Source organism: Podarcis liolepis (assembly GCF_965112155.1).
Source record: "Podarcis liolepis genome assembly, chromosome: 10".
NCBI lineage: Eukaryota > Metazoa > Chordata > Lepidosauria > Squamata > Lacertidae > Podarcis > Podarcis liolepis.
The window spans coordinates 56,206,142-56,229,345 of NC_139562.1; the positions used below are offsets into that span (position 1 = coordinate 56,206,142).

General features: G+C 47.0%; 1 protein-coding gene across 3 annotated transcripts; it reads left to right on the plus strand.

Moving 5' to 3' along the window:
- Positions 1-10,140: 10,140 nt before the first annotated feature.
- WNT16 (Wnt family member 16) lies at positions 10,141-22,981 on the plus strand. Of its 3 annotated transcripts, none has more exons than XM_083463703.1 (4): positions 10,141-10,435; positions 14,039-14,328; positions 16,605-16,891; positions 17,914-22,981. In XM_083463703.1, the coding sequence occupies exons 1-4, from the start codon at positions 10,335-10,337 to the stop codon at positions 18,376-18,378; spliced, it is 1,143 nt and encodes a 380-aa protein (XP_083319829.1). In that variant the 5' UTR covers positions 10,141-10,334; the 3' UTR covers positions 18,379-22,981. The 3 variants fall into 3 exon arrangements, with proteins under 3 accessions (XP_083319829.1, XP_083319830.1, XP_083319828.1); XM_083463704.1 differs by having other exon boundaries at positions 14,054-14,328; XM_083463702.1 differs by lacking the exon at positions 10,141-10,435 and having other exon boundaries at positions 13,537-14,328.
- Positions 22,982-23,204: the final 223 nt, after the last annotated feature.

Sequence of the window (23,204 nt, forward strand, 5' to 3'; positions counted from 1 at the left end):
TCGGTTGCGGCGCTCATCTCACTTTTCCTGGGTCATGTGGCCAGCATGACTAAGCTGCTTCTGGCGAAACCAGAGCAGCGCATGAAAACGCTGTTTACTTTCCTGCCGGAGTGGTACCTATTTATCTACTTGCACTTTGACGTGTTTTCAAACTGCTAGGTTGGCAGGAGCTGGGACCGAGCAACAAGAGCTCACCCCATTGCGGGGATTCGAACCGCCGACCTTCCAATCGGCAAGCCCAAGAGGCCCAGTGATTTAGACCACAGCGCCACCCGCATCCTTTAAATGCACCAACTCCTTCCTTAATACAAGCTTCAGCTCCAGACAATGATAAGCAGAGTGACCTCTTGTCTCTAATACCTTTCTATTCCAGACATTACAAGACTGGACTGACAATTTATTTGGGGCAGTAATTTTCATGGATGATAAAAAGGGAAATAACAAAACAGAGCCAATACTTTAAAAGAAGCGCCTGCAGACTGCGATCCTGTATACACCTTCATAGGATGAAGTTTATTTAACAATGGGACTTAGTTTTAAGTAGAAATGCACTGGATTTCACTGGCCCGCATTGCTGACGTTTAATACTTAAGATGAATCAAAGCTCTTCATTTTGAAGTTAATTAGACAACAACCGTGGAGGTCACTACTGAATTACCCTTGCAATCATCCAGGCCTGTATCGAGCACTTCCAGTGTAAAATAACAGACACAGCAAAAGACACAGCTTTGCCAGTGTTATGTCTAATTGTTCTTATTATTTCGAAAACATGGGAATATCAGCCAAAATGAAGTAAATTTGCTAACCTTTGCCAAAGAAAAATCATCAGTGAAAAACTGCACAGCTGATCAAGTGATCAATGCCGTCATGAATATAGTTAGACCTCAACAAATTCTGTGGGGTGCTACTGCTGACGTTTGAGTTCCGGTTATGTGGTTTGATTTTGTAGCTTCCACATTACGGATTTCATCTTCCATTGTTCCTTAGTTTGCGTCAGGACTCAAGTCCTATATTGAATGCCAGAATTACCTGAAGTAATAAGAAATGCCTCTAGGTCTTAGGAGGGTGTGATTCCATTGCTACTAAATTACCATAGACAGGCTATGTGCTTCTTGGCTTAGTATCTAGAGCAGTGTTTCTCAAACTTGGGTTTTTGGACTACAACTCCCATCATCCCTAGCTAGCAAGACCAGGGGTCAAGGATGATGGGAACTGTAGTCTGAAAAATAGCTGGAGACCCAAGTTTGAGAAACACTGATCTAGAGCTTCCTGCCAGGTTCAACACTGGACATCTTTCTTTAGAAACTATTTTTGTTTATAAACCTCCCTTTTAGTTGTGCTTTGTTGGAGATGTACTATCCAGTACAACCCTAAGCAGAACCAATACCTGTATGACATACGTTGTAACACCGATAAAAGGTTAGTTAGAAAATATATCTTGGTCTTCCCAACAGTGTTCGAAACTCCCATTGTTCTAGGAGCATTTTGCGACAGGGCATTTCATTAGCGTGAGCAGTTTCTGAGCTCTGGGCACAGTGCTGTGCCTAAGATTTCAGATTAAGATTGCAGAGTGGAAGGAAAGGGGGACCTTTTTCTGCCTCCCCACTACTCTCTGAAGACTGGAAAAGAGACCCTCTGAAGAATATTAGGGGGGTGGGCAGGGGAAAGACTAGACCATGTGAAAAATGAACATAATATTTTAGCTGCAGTTCATTCATTTTCAGCTTTGTATGCTTGTTATTAAAAAAACCCCACGCACCTGGAGAGTCTGTTGTTGCGCCCGTAACTTCAGTTTAATCTGCCTTCTAGCTCCTAGCTTTCATATCTTTAACACTGCTACCCAAGGTATAAGGTCATGATTACTAACCTTCACAATCTGAATCTTCAAATGGGAAATTGTCAAAGTGTAGAGCTGCTCAACGTGATACCACTCCCTCTGTTTCAAGTCATTACTCGCAAGCATCTGGAATATCTGTGGAGACCTTACGGTCCATATGTGGTCAAAGCTGTGAAGACTTCTGGAAACCAGAACAACTGCAGTGGGCAGGAGACATCTGAAGTAAATACGGTCAACTTGCTGGCGATGTGCACAGAAGCTGAAGAGCCGAAACTGTACTTGGCTAAGAAGAAGAAAAATACTTAATTCTCTGAGATAAGTTACCTCAATTGCTGGCCAAAGCGAAGGCTTGACTGGAAGAAGACACTGTACTATTCAACTCAGGGCAAAGTATCTCATATTTCACTCCTGATTATTGTATGAAGAGATGGTGGCTGTGAGCGTTGCAAACCATCTCCTCACGAACGCAGCCTTACAGCAATTTCTCCATGTGGTTGCTGTTACCAAGTGAGGAGGACATCATATACGGAGGCTCGCTTAGGCACAGCCTATATTTCCTTCAGGGTGTTTGTGGTGCTGTGGGCAGAAGAATCCACCAGACCCGATGGCAAGAATCTGCACACAAGAAGCTTACCACAGGGTCACCGTTGCCAAGAGGAACAAGCGAATGAGGTCTCTACGTGGCAGCCGATGTAGAACTGGTCCCGAGGGACAGACCCGAGAAGTACTCTTTGAAGCACCAAGACTTGACAATCACTTCCATAGCACCCAAGACGACAGATGAAAAATTAAACTCCTGACTCCGAAGCTTCCATTAACATTACAAAAAATAATAGCAATGCATTCATCCACTGAAAGTTATATGTAATCATTTGAGCCTTTGGAATATGCCTGCGGGAGCTATTTGGACGGCTTGTGCTACAGCAAGAAGTTAATTTACTGCAGAAGCCAGGCTATAAAAATGATAGGGTGGCTTTTTTATTTTCCTTGAATGAAAACGAGTGGCCTGGCACCGCAGATCATTTTATGTCAGAATTGGAGGACTTCCTTCAGTTAACTCCCCAAGGCAGCTGGAGGGAGGCTTTAACCTGTTGCCACTGAAGAATGTCAAGAGCGGTGTTAAATATGAAGCAACTTAAATAAATCCCGTTTTCCCGCCTAGCTTTAACCTCGACACTTCCGCAAATGATGTGTTGTGTTTCGGTGTATTCACCCATCTGTGTTTCCGTTCGCTATTAGTAAGGGCTCATCCACACTTCAGTTTGTGCTATGACAGATCAGTTGGTAGAGTGTGAGACTCGTAATCTCAGAGTTGTGGGTTTGAGTCCCAAGTTGGGCAGAATATTCCTGCGTTGCAAGGAGTTGGGGTAGATGATCTCTGTGGTCCCTTCCAACTCTACAATTCTATGATTTCTGGGTCTGAGAGGTTTTTCTACTGTCCCACAACTTTTCCTGGGAAAACCCACTGCCTACTGCTGAATCAGAACAAACCCCAATCTGCAGATTGTTCCAGTTCAGCAGTAAACAGCGGGTATTTTCTGAGGAAAACAGCGGGACAAAAGAATAACTTCTCAGAAATCACGGGACAAACAAAAGTGTGAATGAGCCCTAAGTTACAGTCAGTTACTGTCCTGCAATTTAGTCTTAGCATCCTCCTGAACAAAGAAAATTAATGTCCGTCGAGAATTATGTAACCTGCAAGCATTTTACATTTTATGAAGTCTTAGTAGTTCGAGGGAGCATTCCACTGTATTGTGTTCTGTTTCGCTGTATTGTGTTTCCATCATTCAATTATTGTTATCTTTATGTTTCAGACCGTGCTATAAACTGCCTCAGGAGTTTGAAGGGCAGGATACAAATATATCCCCAAACCAATCAACCACTGTACATTTATGTGAGAGTAAGCTCCATTGTATTGTGAGGCTTACTTCTGGGTGAACATGAGCTGCTGCTTTTCCAGTTATTGCAGATCAGTGATGCAGCTGGGAAGAAAAGCCTGAATCGCTTTTTGTGAGCTACAAGTCTACGGAGGTGCACACAGCTATTATCTTCTTGCGCCTGCATGCTGAGACTTCCTTACAGCAAAGTGATCCACCCAAATACAGTCGTACCTTGGTTTTCGAACAGCTTAGTTCTCAAACGTTTTGGCTCCCGAACACCTCAAACCCAGAAATGACTATTCCAGTCTGCGAACTATTTTTGGAAGCTGAACATCCAAAGGGGTTTCCGATTGGCTGCAGGAGCTTCCTGCAGCCAATCGTAAGCCGTGCTTTGGTTTCCGAACGTTTTGGAAGTCGAACACACTTCCGGAATGGATTCTGTTTGACTTCCAAGGTACGATTGTACAAGACAAGCGGTCTCCTGACGAAGGGCACCATATACCCCCAATTCACCCCTCAAAGTTTTCAAATTTGTAAAATTCCTGAATGGAACTGACATGGGTTTGAGAGTCTTTTTCTTCAGTGTGGCACAGCTGAGATGGATGCAGTTTCAGCAAACAGAAAGCCGGTTGGTTTCATCCCTGAAATGAGTCCTCAGGCAAGTAATAAGTGAGTGTAGATGCACCACTGGTGGAATTCTGCTGTGGATCGGTTGAGATGATTAGATTTATTTCTGTAGACACCCATTGGTCCAAGAAACGCGGGGCTTGGGGTGGCTTCCTAAGTAAAGGTAAAGGGACCCCTGACCATTAGGTCCAGTCGTGACCGACTCTGGGGTTGGGGCACTCATCTCGCTTTACTGGCCGAGGGAGCCGGCGTACAGCTTCCGGGTCATGTGGCCAGCATGACTAAGCCGCTTCTGGCGAACCAGAGCAGCGCACGGAAACACCGTTTACCTTCCCGCTGGAGCAGTACCTATTTATCTACTTGCACTTTGACATGCTTCCGAACTGCTAGGTTGGCAGGAGCAGGGACCGAGGAACGGGAGCTCATCCCGTCACAGGGATTCGAACCGCCGACCTTGTGATCAGCAAGTCTATGTGGTTTAACCCACAGTGCCACCCGTGTCCCTTCCTAAGTAGCTTCCTAAGTAAGCTTCCTAAGTAGGATGACAAAATTAGACCGCAGCCAAGCTTCTAGCTAGCACTTAATGGTTTTCTATTCCTGCCCCTTTCCATCTTCCATCCTTAATCCCTGCCTGCATTGCCTGCCCCCCATAAGACTGATGAACTGTATACCTACTATATGAAAGTTAACAACTGGACAACAAAAATCGATTTTACACGCTCTAATGGTAGCCAAGAGGCTGATTTTGATGAACTGGAAGAATAAAGACATGCTCTCCTTTAATCAGCGGATTGATAATATGATAAAACTTGCAACCTACAAACGGACTGCTTACAGACGTAGACTCTGCTTGGATAAATGCGACAATATTTGGAACAAATATATACAAAATGTAGTAGGTTATTAATATTTACATTAGTACTAGGACAATAATATCCAATTTATGAAAGAATGCATGGGTTATGGTATTTTTTTGTATATATTCATGTATATTTTTCCCTTTACACAGTTGTGTGTTTTGTTCTTTTTTCTTTTTGTATCACTTTAAAAGGTAAAGGGACCCCTGAGCATTAGGTCCAGTCGTGACTGACTCTGGGGTTGCGGCGCTCATCTTGCTTTATTGGCCGAGGGAGCCGGCATACAGCTTCCGGGTCATGTGGCCAGCATGACTAAGCCGCTTCTGGCGAACCAGAGCAGCGCACGGAAATGCCGTTTACCTTCCCACCAGAGCGGTACCTATTTATCTACTTGCACTTTGATGTGCTTTCAAACTGCTAGGTTGGCAGGAGCAGGGACCGAGCAACGGGAGCTCACCCCGTCACGGGGATTTGAACCACCGATCACTTTACTGCTTCATATTTGAGTCCCCCCCCCCAATAAAATGTCTATTAAAAAAGAGAGAGAGACTGATGCAAGGTCAAGAGGAAAGCTAAGGGAAGGTGGGACGAGAATGTACCAAAGGCTGGACTCCATCATCCTTCGTCTGAGCCATAAAGGCAGTCTTCCATTATCATTCTGTGTGATACACAAACACAGCAACCTACTGGTGTGTGTGTGTGTCTGTATGTTCTATTCTCAAACAATATCCCCATGTTTTCCTTCTACAATAAACCTCACAAACGCCGCACCCAATTAAATAGGGCTGCCCTCGTTTGTGGAATGCAACAGCTGTAGAACTGGGATGTGTTCCCCTACCCTCCAACAGAAATATTTCCCGAAGTAAAATTATCTCATTTATGGAGCATTCACCCTCCTTCACATCCTTTGCCAAGTAAAAAAATCTGAAAGAAGATTTCTGCACTTCCTTGACTTCAGGCAAGTCAGATAGCCTTTGATGAAGTAAGTCATTTCGGATATAGATCAAGATAATGGCAGAAATGTTGTTTTTCAGTTCATAGAATCATACTAGGGCTGGTAGAAAACAGAAGGTCGAATCAAAACTTCTCCCCTAAGTGAGTGGATGTCAGGCTCCCTCCCCCCCCCCCCCACAAACCCATGACCACTTAATATTTTATTTTTTTTTGTTCTACAAATCAAAGCACATGCGTAACTCATATTTTAATAAGCGTAGTCTTTCTGTTCTAATGTGATGGATGCCCACCCACTCCTTCAGAAAAGTTCTGAGAAGTCAGGTGCATTTGTTGTCCACCTCAGTCATTCATCTTGCTTCTGTTATTTGGACTTGAGGGCAGTAACTGATGAAAAGGGCCATAGCTCAGCCGAAGAGAATCTGCTTTGAATGCAGAATATCCCATGTTCAATTCCTAGGTAGGGAATCTCTAGGTAGGGCTGGGAACGCCCCCTGTCTGAAACCCCAAAATGCCCTTGACAGTACAGTGGTACCTTGGTTCTCAAACTTAATCCGTTCCGGAAGTCTGTTCCAAAACCAAAGTGTTCCAAAACCAAGGTGCGCTTTCCCATAGAAAGTAATGCAAAACGGATTAATCTGTTCCAGACTTTTAAAAACAACCCCTAAAACAGCAATTTAACCTTATCCATTTCCGCAGTCACACCATCAATCAATCAGTAGCTGAACTGGGTTCCATACAGTCACAGAAACAAATTAACCGGAAATGCCTCAAAAACAAAAATGCAAAATAAATAGCAAAAACAAAAGTGTCAAACTTAATCCTTTTCCGGAAGTCTGTTTGACTTCCAAAATGTTTGAAAACCAAGGCGCAGCTTTTGATTGGTGCAGGCGCCCCAGAAACAATAGCCGACAGCCGCATTGGATGTTCGGTTTCCGAAAAACGTTTAAAAACCAGACACTTACTTCTGGGTTTTTGGCGTTTGAGTACCAAGGTGTTTGAGAAACAAGGTACCACTGTATACAGATGGCTAGATGGACCAGTGCTATTTTCCTAGAAAAAGAAGTTGCCGGAACTCACCATGAACGCCTCCCTCGTTCTCTTAGAATGGCAATGGCACCCACCTGAGAGGTGCCGGAACTGAGTTCCGGTGAGTTCTGACTAAAAAAGGAGAGCCCTGGATAGACCAGTGGTCTAAAGCAGTGTTCTCGTATATTCCTATGTAAAAATCCCCATTCTGTACAGCTAAAATAAATCAATCACAGGTCCATAGACCAGGGGAGGGGGGGCGCTGGGAGGCTGTGCCCGTGGGTGGTTTTTGTGGGGGTTTTTTTTAGGGGGCGCAACCAGGCGCCCCCACAACAGGGTCCTTCATCGGAACCTGGCTCCGGTGCACGAGGGAGATGCAGAGTCATAAACAGCAGATTCAAAACGATACAACATCCCTTCTAAATGTGTCAAAATCTGTCCTGGAGAAACAGTTCCAGAATTTAACACAATTTCAATTTCAGGTGATACAGCAATTTAATAATTTGGCTCGCGCTACTTGCTGAAAAAGCAGAGACATCACCTTGCCAACAAAGGTCCGTATAGTTAAAGCTATGGTTTTCCCAGTAGTGATGTATGGAAGTGAGAGCTTGGACCATAAAGAAGACTGATCACCGAAGAATTGATGCTTTTGAATTATGGTGCTGAAGGAGACTCTTGAGAGTCCCATGGACTGCAATAAGATCACATCTATTCATTCTTAAGGAAATCAGCCCTGAGTGCTCACTAGAAGCACAGATCCTGAAGCTGAGACTCCAATACTTTGGCCACCTCATGGAAAGAGAAGACTCCCTGGAAAAGACCCTGATGTTGGGAAAGATGGAGGGCACAAGGAGAAGGGGACGACAGAGAACGAGATGGTTGGATAGTGTTCTCAAAGCTACCAGCATGAGTTTGACCAAACTGCAGGAGGAAGTGGAAGACAGAAGTGCCTGGCATGCTATGGTCCATGGGGTCACGAAGAGTCGGACACAACTAAACGACTAAACAACAACAACAACACTTGCTGAAAACTGAGCAAGCCTGCAATCCTATGCACACTTAACTGGGAGAGAGGACACTTTCATTCTTTAGAAAGTAACTTTTTTAAAGCTCCAGAACTATCAGGATTAGAAACTAATCTAATTTTGCTGTTGAAATCTTTTATAAGAATTACAGTGGTACCCCGCAAGACGAATGCCTCGCAAGACGGAAAACCCGCAAGACAAAAGGGTTTTCCGTTTTGGAGGCGCTTCGCAAGACGAATTTCCCTATGGGCTTGCTTCGCAAGAAGAAAGCCCATAGGGAAATCTCCGGGGACCTCTTTTAAATGCTGGTGGTGGAGAGCAAAGCCTTCCCCCCCCCTCCGGCCTTCAGAAGAGGTCCAGGAAGGCCGGCGGGGGCCGAAAGGCTTTGCTCCCCACCGCCAGCATTTTAAAAGCAGTCCGGGATAGCAGGGAAACGTTTCTCCGCTGTCCCGGACGGCTTTTGAAGGCAGGCGGGGGGGGGGGCAAAGACTTTCGCCCCCCGCCCGTCTTCAGAAGAGGTCTAGGACCTCTTCTGAAGGCGGGCGGGGGGCAAAAGTCTTTGTCCCCCCTGCCTGCCTTCCCAGGGGCTTTTACATCGCCCCGGACAGCGGAGAAGTCCTCCGCTGTCCCGGGGTTTTTTAAAATGCTGGGGGTGGGAAGAAAAGCCCTTGCCCCCCCCCAGCCTTCAGAAGAGGTCGGGGGACAGACTGTCCCCGGACCTGGTCTGAAGGCGGTTTCCATAGGAACGCATTAATTGATTTTCAATGCATTCCTATGGGAAACCGTGCATTGCAAGACGAAAAACTCGCAAGAAGAAAAAACTTGCGGAACGAATTAATTTCGTCTTGCGAGGCACCACTGTAGATTTATTCAGCTCTATTGCAGGGATAGGTAGGGAATTTTAGGCATGGGAGCCCCCAACCCTAAAATCCTGACCTTGGCTCCTTCCTAGACCTCACCCCCTTCCCAAGCCACGCCCCTCACCAGCCTTACTTTGCCCCTGCCTTCAGTGTTTTGACCTGGCTGGAACATATCCTCAAACTCTGATCATGCATGGATGGAGGATAGGTGAGCATGGGAAAACTAGGCTATTGTACAAAGGGAAAAGTTGCAATTTATTGTTCTGCATGGGTGCAGCTAAGGGTGGGGGGCCAGGGAGGGGCAGCTGCCCCCCCAATCAATAAAAATACATAGCTAACTGAGGTTCTGCCCCTTCCCAACAAAAATCCTGGCAACGCTATGCCCATGCTGTTCTGTTTTTGCTTCTGGCATTTTTATTATTATTTATTGAATTTATATACCGCTCTATAGCTGGAGGTCTCGGGGCGGTTCACAGAACAAAATCAAAAGACAACACCACAAAACACTCAATCAAACCCCCCCCCCAAAAAAAAAACACACCACATTTTAAAAGGGCATTGGATGTCAATCAATCAACCATGCGGCCCTCAGATGGCTGCCCGAGAGGGAACGTGGCCCTCGAGCTGGAAAAAGGCTGCTCACCCCCGATCTGTTATAATATTGATGCAGCGAGCTTTCCTAAGGATGCAAACTTCAGCTTGCTATCACATTCCAGGGAGTTATTGTGCCATCTCTCCTGGCAGCGAGCGGTGAATTCCTAGTAAAATGGTGTTAAGACACGGAAAGCAGGATTTTTCAGGATCCACAGCAGCGCCTGTTCCCTGATGCTCCGTGATGCGCGTTCTCCCTTCTTGCAGCGCAAAATTTCGGTTTTATTCTTATTTTTTTGCAGAAGGCTCGCCTGATTGCGACCGCGTGCAGGCGAGCCCTTCGGAACGCGCCGCAGCCAATGAGAAGCGCGTTTCATATTGATGAGCCGCCGCCAGCCAATGAGGCGGCGAGCGAGAGTCGCCGAAGTCGAGAGGAACGAGGCAAGGCGCGCCAGAACTTCTCTCCCTTTCGGAGGGCGCGCTGCTCTCTTGGGTCGCGTCCGGTGGATCGCCGGCCGGGGATCGCGCTGCCCTCGCAGGTGATCCGCATGAGCGGCGCTCCCCTCAATTAGGGGAAGACCTTTTAAGGCGCTGTCTCTGCTCAGGACTGAAGATCGCAGCTGCGGGAGCGGAGAGCGGCTGGGTGGGGATCACCCGGGGATCTCCATGCCCTGGCTATGGAGAAGGGGGCGCCCTGGGGAATCCTGCCTCGCCTGTGCGTGCTGTGCACGGCGCTGCTCTGGCAACTTTGGCCCTGCGGCGCCCACGGCAACTGGATGTGAGTAGAAGCGGGTGCCGAGCGGGATCCCTCATCTCCCGGGGGTGGGGTGATCGAATTGGCTGCGCCTCTCCTGCCTTCGGGACAAATGCAAGCCGTTCTCTGCTCTGCAGAATGTCTCTCAAAGATAATAGTTGGAAAGGGATCACGAGGATCATTAACCCAACCCCCTCCTATGCTGGAATACGCAGTTGTCCCATAGGGGAATCGAACCTGCAACCTTGGCGTTATATCAGCACGGTACTCAAACCAACGACGTTACCCGGGCGTTAACTCGATTCCGGGCTTTGGGCAGTTTTCACACGTGCGGGGTTTGAATCTCCCGGGTCTGTGCATAATAGAATGCCAGCTTTCCCGCACGACACGGAAGCGCCTGTCTTTCTTTCTTTCTTTCTTTTTGCACGTGCGAGGCGCGGTTGTTTATAAGGAAAGCTCTTTGGTGGGTTGTCACGCGACATTCAAACCTTCGCCTGGTGGGCCAGGATGCTCATTCCCATAACAAATGCCGCCGCGTTAGTAATTCTCAAAGGGGCGGCTGTATGCATAGTCATTTATGCCGATCCAAAAGGAGCTGCTTTACTAAGGAGGCTCAAAGAATCCGGGGAATCCTGTGTCTTCTTGAGAGAAGGAAGGCCAAGGCAGGATGCGTGCAAATGCTCCTGAAACACCTTTTTAAAGGTCCCTTTTTAAACTGGGAAATGTTAGTGCGCGATATATAGATATATATATATCTATATATAGAGAGACATTGCCTGTACATTTTCACCAGGGTTGCCATTTCCCCCCATCAAATAACACATTGCAAACGTAGCAAAGCGGAAGGCTGATTTCATCCTGACAAGTTTCTAGGACGCCCTAGAAAGCGAACTTTTTCCATTCCTTTAGTAAAAATAAATGCAAACCCGCCTCCCCTTTTATAATATTCACAAATGGTGGCAGCAAAGTTTGCAGATCTCTTTTGTGTGTGTTGTTTGAGAAGGACCTGAAACCCCGATTTGAAGGTACGCATCTGTTTGAAACTTGGTTACATGGTCTACAATTTAGCATGCATTTATTTATATCCTATCTTTCCTACAAGGAGCTGCATGTTTCCCCCCCCCCCCCAATTTTATCCTCACAACAACCCTGTGAGGTAGGTTAGGCTAAGAAACGGTGGCCCGTCCAAAGAGTGAGTGAAGATTTAAAGCTGGTCTCCCAACGCTCTAAACACCAGATCACCCCTGGATGCTCTCACCCAGCATGGAATGGAGAAAGTGGACTGCAAAGCATTTCTCACTTGCTCTGTAAATACTGGAAACCAGGGTTATCAAATAAGGCGGGGGGGGGGGGAGGGGGCGGATCCAGCACACCAGTTACATGGCAACAGTAGTGGGTTTCTTGCGTCCCAGCTTCCCACAGGCATTTGATTGGGAAAGAGAATGCCTTTGGTCTCATCCCGCGAGGTGTTTTTTTTAGCTGGTGCTCAGAGGATGTGTTCTGTGAAACGATTCTGCTCCTTTCACATTTGCAGAGATAATTTTGTGCTCAGGATCTGGCAAGGTGGAATCCTGCCTGGATATGTCTTGTGGTGATTAAATTAAACACACACACACACACACACACACACACACACACACACACAAATGCCATAGGCCTGGGGTGTTTGCGGGAATGTCATTAACTGCGGATGTGATACAGGCTGTTACAATCCAGTAGCCTCTCATGACTGTATTTGCCCAAGTGGCTCCAGGAATTGTGTTTGAATTACCTCGTATCAGTACAGTGGTGCTTCAGGTTACATACACTTCAGCTTACAGACTCCAATAACCCAGAAATAGTACCTCGGGTTAAGAACTTTGCTTCAGGATGAGAACAGAAATCGTGCTCCGGCAGCGCGGCGGCAGCAGGAGGCCCCATTAGCTAAAGTGGTGCTTCAGGTTAAGAACAGTTTCAGGTTAAGAACAGACCTCCGGAACAAATTAAGTACTTAACCCGAGGTACCACTGTATATCAGAAGGGGAAAGCTACATTGTACAATGAGGTTTTTAAAATTGCCCTTTGTTTATTATGGGAATTTCCCGGTCAAAGGGCTTTGTGCAGTTCCTCAGTGACATCTATCACCTACCAAGGGACTGTTGCCGAGTTAGAAGGCCACAGTGGGGAGCCTCCAGCCCAGCCTTCCCTAACACTGGGTCTCCAGATATTGTTGGACTACAATTCCCATCATCCCTGATAGCTGAGGATGATGGGAGTTGTAGCCCAACACCACCACCCAAGTTTGAGAAAGGGTGCCTAGCCCCTGGACCTCATTAGATTCTCTAAAACTCTTGTGGGGCCTTTTTGGCCAAGCTCACCTGCCCCACACCTGAAGTCATGTAAGGTAAAGAAAGAAAAACCGGGTCGCCTGATGTCATGGTGGCGCCAGGTGATTGACAGATGGGCGACTCCACCCAGCTGTCAAACCCGGCGCTCTGGGGATGTGGGAGATAGTGATCCCTCCTGCAGGATCCTCTCAGGCAACAGTCTTGCCCTGCCACATAAATTCACGATGCCTAGTACTAACCCCTCCCTCTCCCCTCCAGTCCTAGCTTATCGTCTGATTTCAGGTGCTTCTTGTTCCACACCTATTGCTGGGGAATGTGGCATTTGGAAGTGTCATATAATGCTTTCGGAAGTCGCCCAATAAAGATTACAAGGTATTTTGAGCATCCCGTTTTTTTTTAAGGGAAATGCCCAGATTCATTTATTTACCTTGGAAGTCAAACGGAATCCATTCCAGAAGTCCGTTTGACTTCCAAAAGATTTGAAAACCAAATCACAGCTTCCGTTGAGCATTTGGTTTCCAAAAGAACGTTCACAAACCGGAACAATCACTTCTGGGTTTGCGGCGTTCAGGAGCCAAACCGTCTGAGTTCCAGGGCGTTCTGGTTCCAAGGTACAACTGTATTTGATTGATTGATTGATTGATATACGGCCCTTCGTCATAAGATCTCAGGGCTGTTCAAAGATTAAAATGCAGGATAAAACAAGTAAATAAGTAAAACAAAACAACAAAATAATAACACCCCCCTTCCCACATCAATCAGCCAAAGGCCTGATGAAGAGGAACGTTTTCACCATAAGCAGGGAGCCACTACAGAAAAGGCCCATTCTCATGGTGCCACCACCTGGACATCACGTGGAGGAGGCTAAGGAAGAAGGGCGTCAGGTGATGAATGCAGAGAGGGGGTCCTTGAGGTATTGCAGTCCTGAGCCATTTAAGGCTGTATAGGTCAAAACCAGCATTTTGAATTGGGCCCAGAAACTAATTGGTAGCCAGTGCAGTCGTGCCAGGATCAGTGTAATATGATCTAACTGGTGACCATTGTTTAATATCCAGATGTCGAGGACCACAGCTCCCATTGGCCTCAGCCAGCACGGCCAATGGTCAGAGATGATGGGGGTCACAGCCTTGGCTACTCCCTCTGTGGGTTTTCCGAGAATTTGTGTTCCTTTTATCCTCTGGTGTTTTGATAGTCCTTTCACATCGCTGGGTTGTTTGAGCCGCGGCTCCTCTTTCCAGCTTTGGTCGCTCTTGTCTTACCTGTGTCAAATGAAATGTCTGGTGCTTGGGTCTCACCCCAGGGGCTGCTTTTTCAGGTGGCTGGGCATGGCCTCCTTCGGTGTCCCCGAGAAACTGGGCTGCGCCAACCTGCCTCTGAACGGCCGTCAAAAGGACCTGTGCAAGAAGCAGCCCAACCTCCTGCCCAGCATCCGCGAAGGAGCCCGCCTGGGGATTCAGGAGTGCCAAAGCCAGTTCAAACACGAGCGCTGGAACTGCCTCCTGCCGCTCGAGACGGCTTCTACGGCTTCCAACCCTTCGCCCATCTCTGCGGCTCCGGCTTCCTCCGGCTTTGGCTATGAACTGAGCAGCGGTAGGTCCTCTGGTTGGGAGGAGTGGGAAAGTGGTGGGTTTGAGACGCACCGTCTCACGTCCCATCCATGCAATGCACATTAGAAATTAGGCGGGTGCCTTTTGTGACTGGCGCGGGGCCAATTGTGACCACGTGGAGACCATGTGGCAAAGGTTCCCCGTCCTTTGCACTAATTCAAAGGTAGCCAACAATTGCCTTCCAAATGTCGGTGGTCTACAATTCCTGCCTTCCCCAACCAGCAGAACTAGTGGTCATTGTTGTTGCAACATCTTGGGGTAAAGGTAAAGGCTCCCTGGACGGTTAAGTCCAGTCAAAGGTGACTATGGGGTTGTGGCGCTCATCTCGCTTTCAGGCCGAGGGTGCCGGCATTTGTCCACAGACATCTTTCCGGGTCATGTGACCAGCATGACTAAACCACTTCTGGCACAAAGAAAACCAGAGCGGATGGAAATGCTGCTTACCTTCCCGCCACTGTGGTACCTATTTATCTACTTGCACCGGTGTGCTTTCAAACTGCTAGGTTGGCAGGAGCTGGGACTGAACAACGGGAGCTAACCCCGTCACGGGGATTTGAACCACCAACCTTCCAATTGGCATGGCCAAGAGGCTCAGTGGTTTAGACCACAGTGCCACCTGCGTCCTTTAAACTAGCTGGCTAAATTAGTCCTATTTGGGCCAGCATGGAGACCAGGGGAGAATTAGCTGTGGGATCCCAGAGCGGGCAATCTTCATAAAAAGGGGAGGGGGGAGGGAAGGAAGGGGACTAAAAGATCAGGCTAAGTTCAAGTTGAAAGCCAGGTGGAATAGCTTTGTCTTACAGGCCCTGCGGAAGGAAGTTAAATCCTGCAGGGCCCTGGTCTCACGGGACAGAGCATTCCACCAGGTCAGAGCCATCACTGAGAAGTCCCTGGCCCTGGTGGAGGATAATCTAAATTCCTTAGGGCCCGGGACCTCTAAACTATGGTTATTCATTGACCTTAAGGTCCTCTGCGGGGCATACCAGGAGAGGCGGTCCTGTAAATACGAGGGCCCTAAGCCACAAAGGGCTTTAATGGTCAAAATCAGTGATCTCAGTACACTGGCCCCAATCCAAAGCAAGCTGGTAACACTGAAGTCCCTTTGAACTCCCTTGTGACTAAATTGCCCTGTTGATTTCGGCTGGACGTAAACTGAATGAATTTCCCCGGGAAGGGGGCCAAGATTTCTCTCTCTCCTGCTGGCTTAATGGGAGCGGGTACCATTCTGGCCACAGGAGAATGCTGCCAACCTTTTTGAGTGATGTTTCAAAGAGTGGTACCCTCCTATCTGGGATGCTTGGCCTCTTCCACTAAGCGTGCAGCTTTGGGAGGGAAGCACATGAGGCGGTGAGGGTGGAAGGGGACAGCCGCCTAGCCCGCCAGATCAGTCGAATCTAACCCTGGTGATCAGTGGGGTGACAGATGTCGCAGCCAGATCACCCTCACATCCTAGAGATTGAATTCCAAACCCTGTTTCCCTTTGGGGTTGGGAATTCCACCCTTGTTTGGTCAGGACACTCCGTATTTACACCAGCTTTCAATCCCCACCTACGCAGAGCTCTTTCTTTTGCAAGATTTAATGTCTTGCCGCCTGCAGGTAGATTTTCGACAATCCCATCCTCTGAAAGTCACTGCCCTTGTGGCACAAAACAGGTCGAATCCCTCACACGTGTTTTATTTTATTTCCCAGTTTATGCAAAAAACATATGATAAATATTTGGCCCCCTTTTTTGAAGGACAGGATTTATCAACTCTTCCAGGGTGTCTTATCTGCTGAGCAATTATAGAAATGACATTGTGGAGAATGTGGCAAGATTTTTGAGCGACGCCACGAAATTACGTCACCATAGGTCCCAAGAGCCATTTTCGTATCTCACGGTGCCTGTACAGTTTCATCCTAAAGTATCTCCTATGTTTCGTTAACTCTGTTGTGTTCTGATCATGTACAGTCGTACCTTGGTTGATGAACGCCTTGCGAGTCAAACGTTTTGGCTTCCGAACGCCACAAAACCGGAAGTGAGTGTTCCGGTTTGCGAACGTTCTTTGGAACCCAAACATCCAGCGCGGCTTACGTGGCTTCTGATTGGCTTCAGGAGCTTCCTGCAACCAATTAGAAGCTGTGCCTTGGTTTCCGAAGGCTCTGGAAGTCGAACGGACTTCCGGAACAGATTCCGTTTGACTTCCGAGGTACGACTGTATATGAAGCACTTTTTCTGTGCCGATAAAGGAGATTGATTGAATGACTGTGTCCTTCTGCAGGTACCAAAGAGACAGCGTTCATCTCGGCGGTGATGGCAGCGGGCCTTGTGCATTCCGTGACTCATTCGTGCAGTGTGGGGAACATGACTGAATGCGCCTGTGACCCCAAGCTACAGAGCGGCGGCTCGGCCAGCGAAGGCTGGCACTGGGGCGGCTGCTCCGATGACATCCAGTACGGAATGTGGATGAGCAGAAAGTTTTTAGACGGCCCTGCGGAAAACGTCACGGGGAAAGATGGCAGCAGGCTGCTAGCCATGAACCTGCATAACAACGAAGCTGGGAGACTGGTATGGATTTGACTCCTGCCCTCCCATTCCAATTGTAATATGTAGCCAATGAATGGTAGAGGGAGACAGTTTCCTGGCTGCTTCCCCATGCCCCTGGCCTTAAGCCACCATGCCCCAAGATCTTCCATCTCTTTGACCTGCACACGAAAAGATAGCTTCCTCCGATTATGCATTCCCTGTGTGGAGCTTTTCTTTAAGAAGGGCGGTATTTAAATTTTGACAACTATTAATAGCAGCAACAATAATAACAGTAATAATAGGTTTTTTATTATTTTTGTGACTGCTGCCCCACAGCTCTTTCTCAAAATTTGAAATTTGCCTGCTGGTCCTAAAAGGCGGGCAACCTTTGCCATAGCTGAAGAGACTGGGTGCAGTTCTGTTTTGAGAAACAGCTTGGCTTTTCGGCTGCAAGAACTGTTGCAATGAAAGCAAGAACCTGAGCTCTAGTTGTGCATATGGCTCTCTCTCACTTACATGTCTGCTTTTTTGTTCTTTAATCTCTGGCCTCATTTCTGAGAAGCAGACGACTCCCAAATGGAAGATGTTTAAACATTGTGGGCATTGTCATCTCATAGCCTTAAAGGTAAAGGGACCCCTGACCATTAGGTCCAGTCGTGGCTGACTCTGGGGTTGTGGCGCTCATCTCGCTTTACTGGCCGAGGGAGCCGGCGTACATCTTCCGGGTCATGTGGCCAGCATGACTAAGCCGCTTCTGGCGAACCAGAGCAGTGCACGGAAACGCCATTTACCTTCCTGCCAGAGTGGTACCTATTTATCTAATTGCACTTTGACATGCTTTCAAACTGCTAGGTTGGCAGGAACAGGGACCAAGCAACGGGAGCTCACCCCATCACGGGGATTCGAACCACCGACATTCTGATCAGCAAGTCCTAGGCTCTGTGGTTTAACCCACAGCGCCTTAGAAGCGTAGAATCTGTTGCTAACAAATCTGTTAGAATCTGTTAACAAATGAGCAGAACGTTGCTTGATCGTGGATTGTTTTGGTCTCAACTTTCCCCCAGGCCGTTGCAAAGCTGATGACGGTGGATTGCCGTTGCCACGGAGTCTCCGGCTCCTGCGCTCTCAAGACGTGCTGGAAGACTATGTCCTCCTTTGCAAAGATTGGCAGTCTTTTGAAAGAGAAGTACGAAAGCAGCATCCAGATTTCCGACAGGGCGAGAAGAAAGATACGCAGGAAAGACAAAAGGCAGCGGAAGATACCGATCTGCAAAGAAGATCTGCTGTACATCCACAAGTCCCCCAACTACTGCGTTGAAGATCCCAAACTGGGAGTCCCCGGGACGCAAGGAAGGGAATGCAACCGTACTTCCGAGGGGCCGGATGGATGCAACCTCCTGTGCTGCGGCCGTGGTTACAACACACACGTCGTCAGGCAAGTGGAGAGATGCGACTGCAAGTTTGTTTGGTGTTGTTACGTACGCTGCAGAAGATGCGAGACCATGACTGATGTCCATACTTGCAAGTGAAACCGTACCTGCCCTGAAAATAGATGACGAGAGAGAAACCCTGAGAAAGTAGTCTTCTCATGGTCCTGCTAAGGAGGCGTCTCGAGATGAAGAGCCTCGAAGGCCAAAGGTGTTGGTTCATATCGAAAGGGCAGCTTGGAATAAGTAGAGGCCCCATTTAAAACTAATAGTAGTGGAGACCTGGATCATCTGAAGAATTTTGCCTAGCTGGGTGGCCTACTGGAGCGACTCGTGTCCATGATCGCCGTGAATAGTCAGTATTTTGATCAGTGAAGTTGAGGTGGACATCTTTGACAACGCTGGACACGCACAGTTCTCAAGGCAGCCAGAAGAGCTTAAATGAAACATTTGGAGGCTACAATGAGGCCTGGTACGAGATAAGCTGATCCCATGTATTAAGAGTACTCTGTTTATTGAGACCTCTGGGAGCAAAGGATTACCAGCAGTTGTACGGCTGTTTGCTTAGCTAATCAAATGTTAAGGGTAAGGCTGAGATGTTCATGAGTTAACCGAGCCGAGTCTAAGATGGGTTGAATAGCTTTCTTGGGCAGATCTGGACCTTGGCGCTGGGAGTACACGCCAGTTAAAGAAAAATGACGTGTAGCTGCGACCGCCTGGTGGTTTTTAAAATTTTTAGTTGTGCTTTCTCCAGTGCCATTAAAAGCTTCATTGAGGAAAAGGGAGAGAAATGGAGCAGCTTTGTGGGAACGTTGTGGTGTCGTCGCTTAAGGCATTCTCATTCCTCCCCCCCCCCAATTATGCTGATTATTTTTGTTTTGCGATGTGATGCTCTATTCTTTTTATGGAAATGTCTCCCATATGCTATTGCTAAACACACCTGTCTGTGACTATAACACACCAGTGTGCTATGAAAACTATGGTGTGTGTGTCAGCGAATTTGGCGCGTGTTCCATTGACTGGAGGATCATCAATCCATGATGGATGGATGCATTTTCTCCCTTTAGATCTTTCTGGCCACCCTGCAAGAGTTATTTATTCCAATCAGGCACAGTCGTCGTTTCCTAGTCATTGCAAGTATGGTCAGTCAAAAGTGGTTTGCCAGCTCTGGTGGAGGAAGGAAGGGGGTGACTTGGAGGTCATTGTGGTGCAAATGGACTAGCAGGAGTACTGGATCAACTCCTTTGGTATCTTTGCACAACAATGACCTCGCCACCACCTCATCCCTTCCTCTTGCGCTGAAAGCCACTTCTGTGGCCAATGTTGATAAACCGATAAGTTTTGTGAGTCCGGATCTACTAGATGGCATTGGAGCTCTGTCCAATAAAATGGTTAATCTGTAGATTTATTCATATACTTGAGGCAAGGAAAAAATGGGCTGTGCAAACTTCAGAACCTGCTTGCAAATTTTGGGCAACGTTGGCTATTCAATGAACATGCATCCTGATTTGTTTGCACAGAGGTTAGATGACATTGCGTCGCAGCAAGCATTGTCCCATACTTTCTATCGAGTGCCTTTTCCTGTCACTTTCCTTACTGCAAAAAGTCTGTTCTATTGGGGGAATGGCTTTTGTTGCAGCAAACCTTCCAGTCAGCTATAATGGCACAGCCTGAATTTGACAGTTTGTGATGGAACCCCACCCCCAAATAGCAACAGTCTGGAATTGCCCCAAGTCCTGTTGAAGTGAGAGGGGCGAGCTCCTGATAGACATACAAGATTGCACTCTTACTATGTTTGCTTCAATTATGCTTTCTGGGATTTTCTAAGAGAACACTGGACCAACCTTTAATGGCCTCACTTTCAACACAACTCTTAAAACAGAGGCTCTAGGAAAGGTGAGAGGAACACAAAATTATCCTCTTGATTTAGTTTTTCAGGTGTTTGCTGATGTGCCTTTGGTCTTACGGGAAGAAATGTCTTAGAATCATAGAATTGTAGAGTTGGAAGGGACCACAAGGGTCATCTAGTCCAACCCCCTGCAATACAGGAATATTTTGCCCAACATGGGGCTGGAGCCCACAACCCTAAGATTAAGAGTCTCTTGCTCTGCCATCTGAGCTGCTAAGGCAGATCAACTCTTTTAATCTGGTTCACCAACCTACTGATTCTAAATTACCTTGGCTCTTCTTGCTTATCCAATATGGATGACTTGAGGCTGTTATTCCATTTACATGGAAGTAAGGCCCATTCTGATTAGTCATGGGTAAAGTTGTGCCGTGAAAAAGGCAAGTCAAGGCGTTCCTGCTTTGTGAATGGCACCATTGTTTCTAAGGACATTGTCCAACTGGAGCATGTCTTGCCAGTCAGAAGGTCAGCAGTTCGAATGTGCGCAACAGGGAGCATGTCTACAGGAGGGTTGACCTGGTGAGGGATCTGGAAACCAAGTTCTGTGTGCAATGCGTTGGGTAAAGAGTTGGGTATGCTTTGCTTGAAGGAGTGATGATTAAGTTCAAGCCTTCAAATATCTGAAGGGAGACAGAACAGGTTTCTTCCCCACTGTTCCAAAGGATGGGATCAGCAGTGAGATTGCAGGGAAGGAGATTTCGGCTAAAGTTTTTAAGGGAAGCCTTTCTTAAGAACCATTCAATAGCAGAATATGCATTCTCAAGACAGTCGTGGGCTGTCCATTGCTGGAGGCGTTCAGTCAGAGGTTCAAGCAAATATTTATGGTGTTGTTTGATCCTGCAGTGCAGATCTTGCCTGGACCAGATAACCTCTATGTATCATAGAATCACCACCAATGAACCACAGTAGGTTAATCTGTTGCACAGCAGGAGCAGCTCTGAGTTGAATTTTAAAATTCAGTGAGATGGCGTGGGACTTTTATCTAAAAACAGCAGAAAATCTGAGTATATAGGTCTGTTGTGCATGCTTTCCTGGATCATGGCTTCTGGTTGTTATAGGGAGAGATGTGTGAGGGGAAAGTGTTTCTCAGGTGGTGAACTTTTTGGCTCTGCAGATTCTTACTGGATCAAACTTCATAGGTGGACAGGGCTGCCCACCCGTCAACACATGACCTCACATTGATGTCAGGTAGTTGGGTGCTTTGAAGCCCCAAAGTTAGGACTTCAAAGCACCGTGCAGGATTTGGAAAAGAGCTTTGCATGGTGTTTTCATGCTCCTCGAATGTTACCTTTACCCATTAGCCGATGGGTGGCAGTTCCAAAACCTACTGCATCAGCTACTACAGGAACAAGTTCCACCTAGGAAACCTCTTTGCCAGTACACATTCGGCTTGCTCTAAGGCTCCTAATGGTGCATTGAAAGCCACATCTCTACCTGCTACAAACTGATGTCACATATGTTGGGGGAGGGGGGGGCAAGTGAGTGTGGATCGAGGAAGACAGTCTTGCGCTCCAAATTTGAATCCCTGTTGGGCCACCCTGCTTTAATGGCTAGTGGTCCCCTTCCATCTTCCAGAGCTGGCAGCTGACTGCCCTGTTTGGTGTTATGCATTGGCCTGTTTTGCTGAATCATGGGCGGTTTCGTGGAAACATCTCATTGATTTGAATGGACTTATTTGCATCTGGTTATAATCTCTCAACTGGTTATCTTATATGCTGGTTTAGCCACTCAGCTTGGCTCATAGATCTACTTAGCAGCCCGAGCAGTGTTTTGTCAACATCAGCACTATTGACGGGAAGAAATGCTGGCGGAATTCGGCAAGCCTCGAGTTTCAGCTCAAAAGCAGAATTTTTATTAGCTCTTGCAGATCTTGCTTTGCAGCCACTGTGTGGTACATAAAACCCTAAATGCTATGCACATGTGGGTTGGCTTCCTGGAACTGCTGGAATACATATGCACATGAAACCCACTACTTAACCCAGCTCATTCCTATGCTTGCTTGTTCTGATCCTATCGAGTTCAGTGGTTTTGACTCCCAGCTAAGCATGCATAGGGGTGGCAGCCTCAACAGTGTCTTTCGGGACTGATTATACTTCGGCAAAAATGAAGGGTGATGTCATGGTAATTATTATGTAAATGGAAGCTTTGAAGGAAAGCATCTGTGCTTAAATGTCTTGTATTTTTGATACGACTAAAAGTTTATATAGTGCATGTATTTAAGTTATGCGTCTTCGCATCCAGTGTTTTATTTAAGCCTGTTAAATTTCTAGAACTGAGAGAAGCTTTTGCTGGTATTTCGTGCATGGCTTCTCAGCAGCAAGTCTGAGATCAATGAGACTTCTTCCCATGCAAGTGTGTGTAGAACTGGCAGTGTGGTTATAGGGTTGGATCCAGAACTAATCATGCTTAGACTGAAATCGGTGGGAACTTAAATTAGTCACAAGCAACTTAGATCCCATTGATTCCGGCCTGAAGTATGGTTAGATCTGGATTCTACCCCTTTGTCTTTGATGGCGACAAGCTTAATCTTCCCCATTTGGTAAGGCGGTTTTTAGATCTTTTATAACTCATCACATGCGTTTGAGAGCAGAGGTACAGGCAGCTCACGTGGCATCTGCACAGAGACTCAACAGGAGAATGAGTAAGATTATTGCAGGTGGAGCAACTTCATGGGGTAGCCAAGCAACGTCCATCTAATATGCTTAATTTTTTTAAGGTGCTGTATTTCATTGCTTTATACTTAAAATATGACCATGTTCTTTCATATTTGTTAACTGAATAAAAAATTATTTATTGTTACATATGCATCACTCTTGAAGTCCAAGCCTTAGACAGGGCCATCTGCAAGGGGACGCCTATACATATAGGCTTTCCCTACACTGAAACCCTAGTTGGTTCCAGAACGCAGGGAGGTTTTGTGGCACTGAAAAACCTATGCTCAGAAGGATTTCCCTGGCAGATGTCCATGGCTAGCATGCTTTGCACAATGTATGCATGAAGCAGCTACAGTGTGGCTTTCATA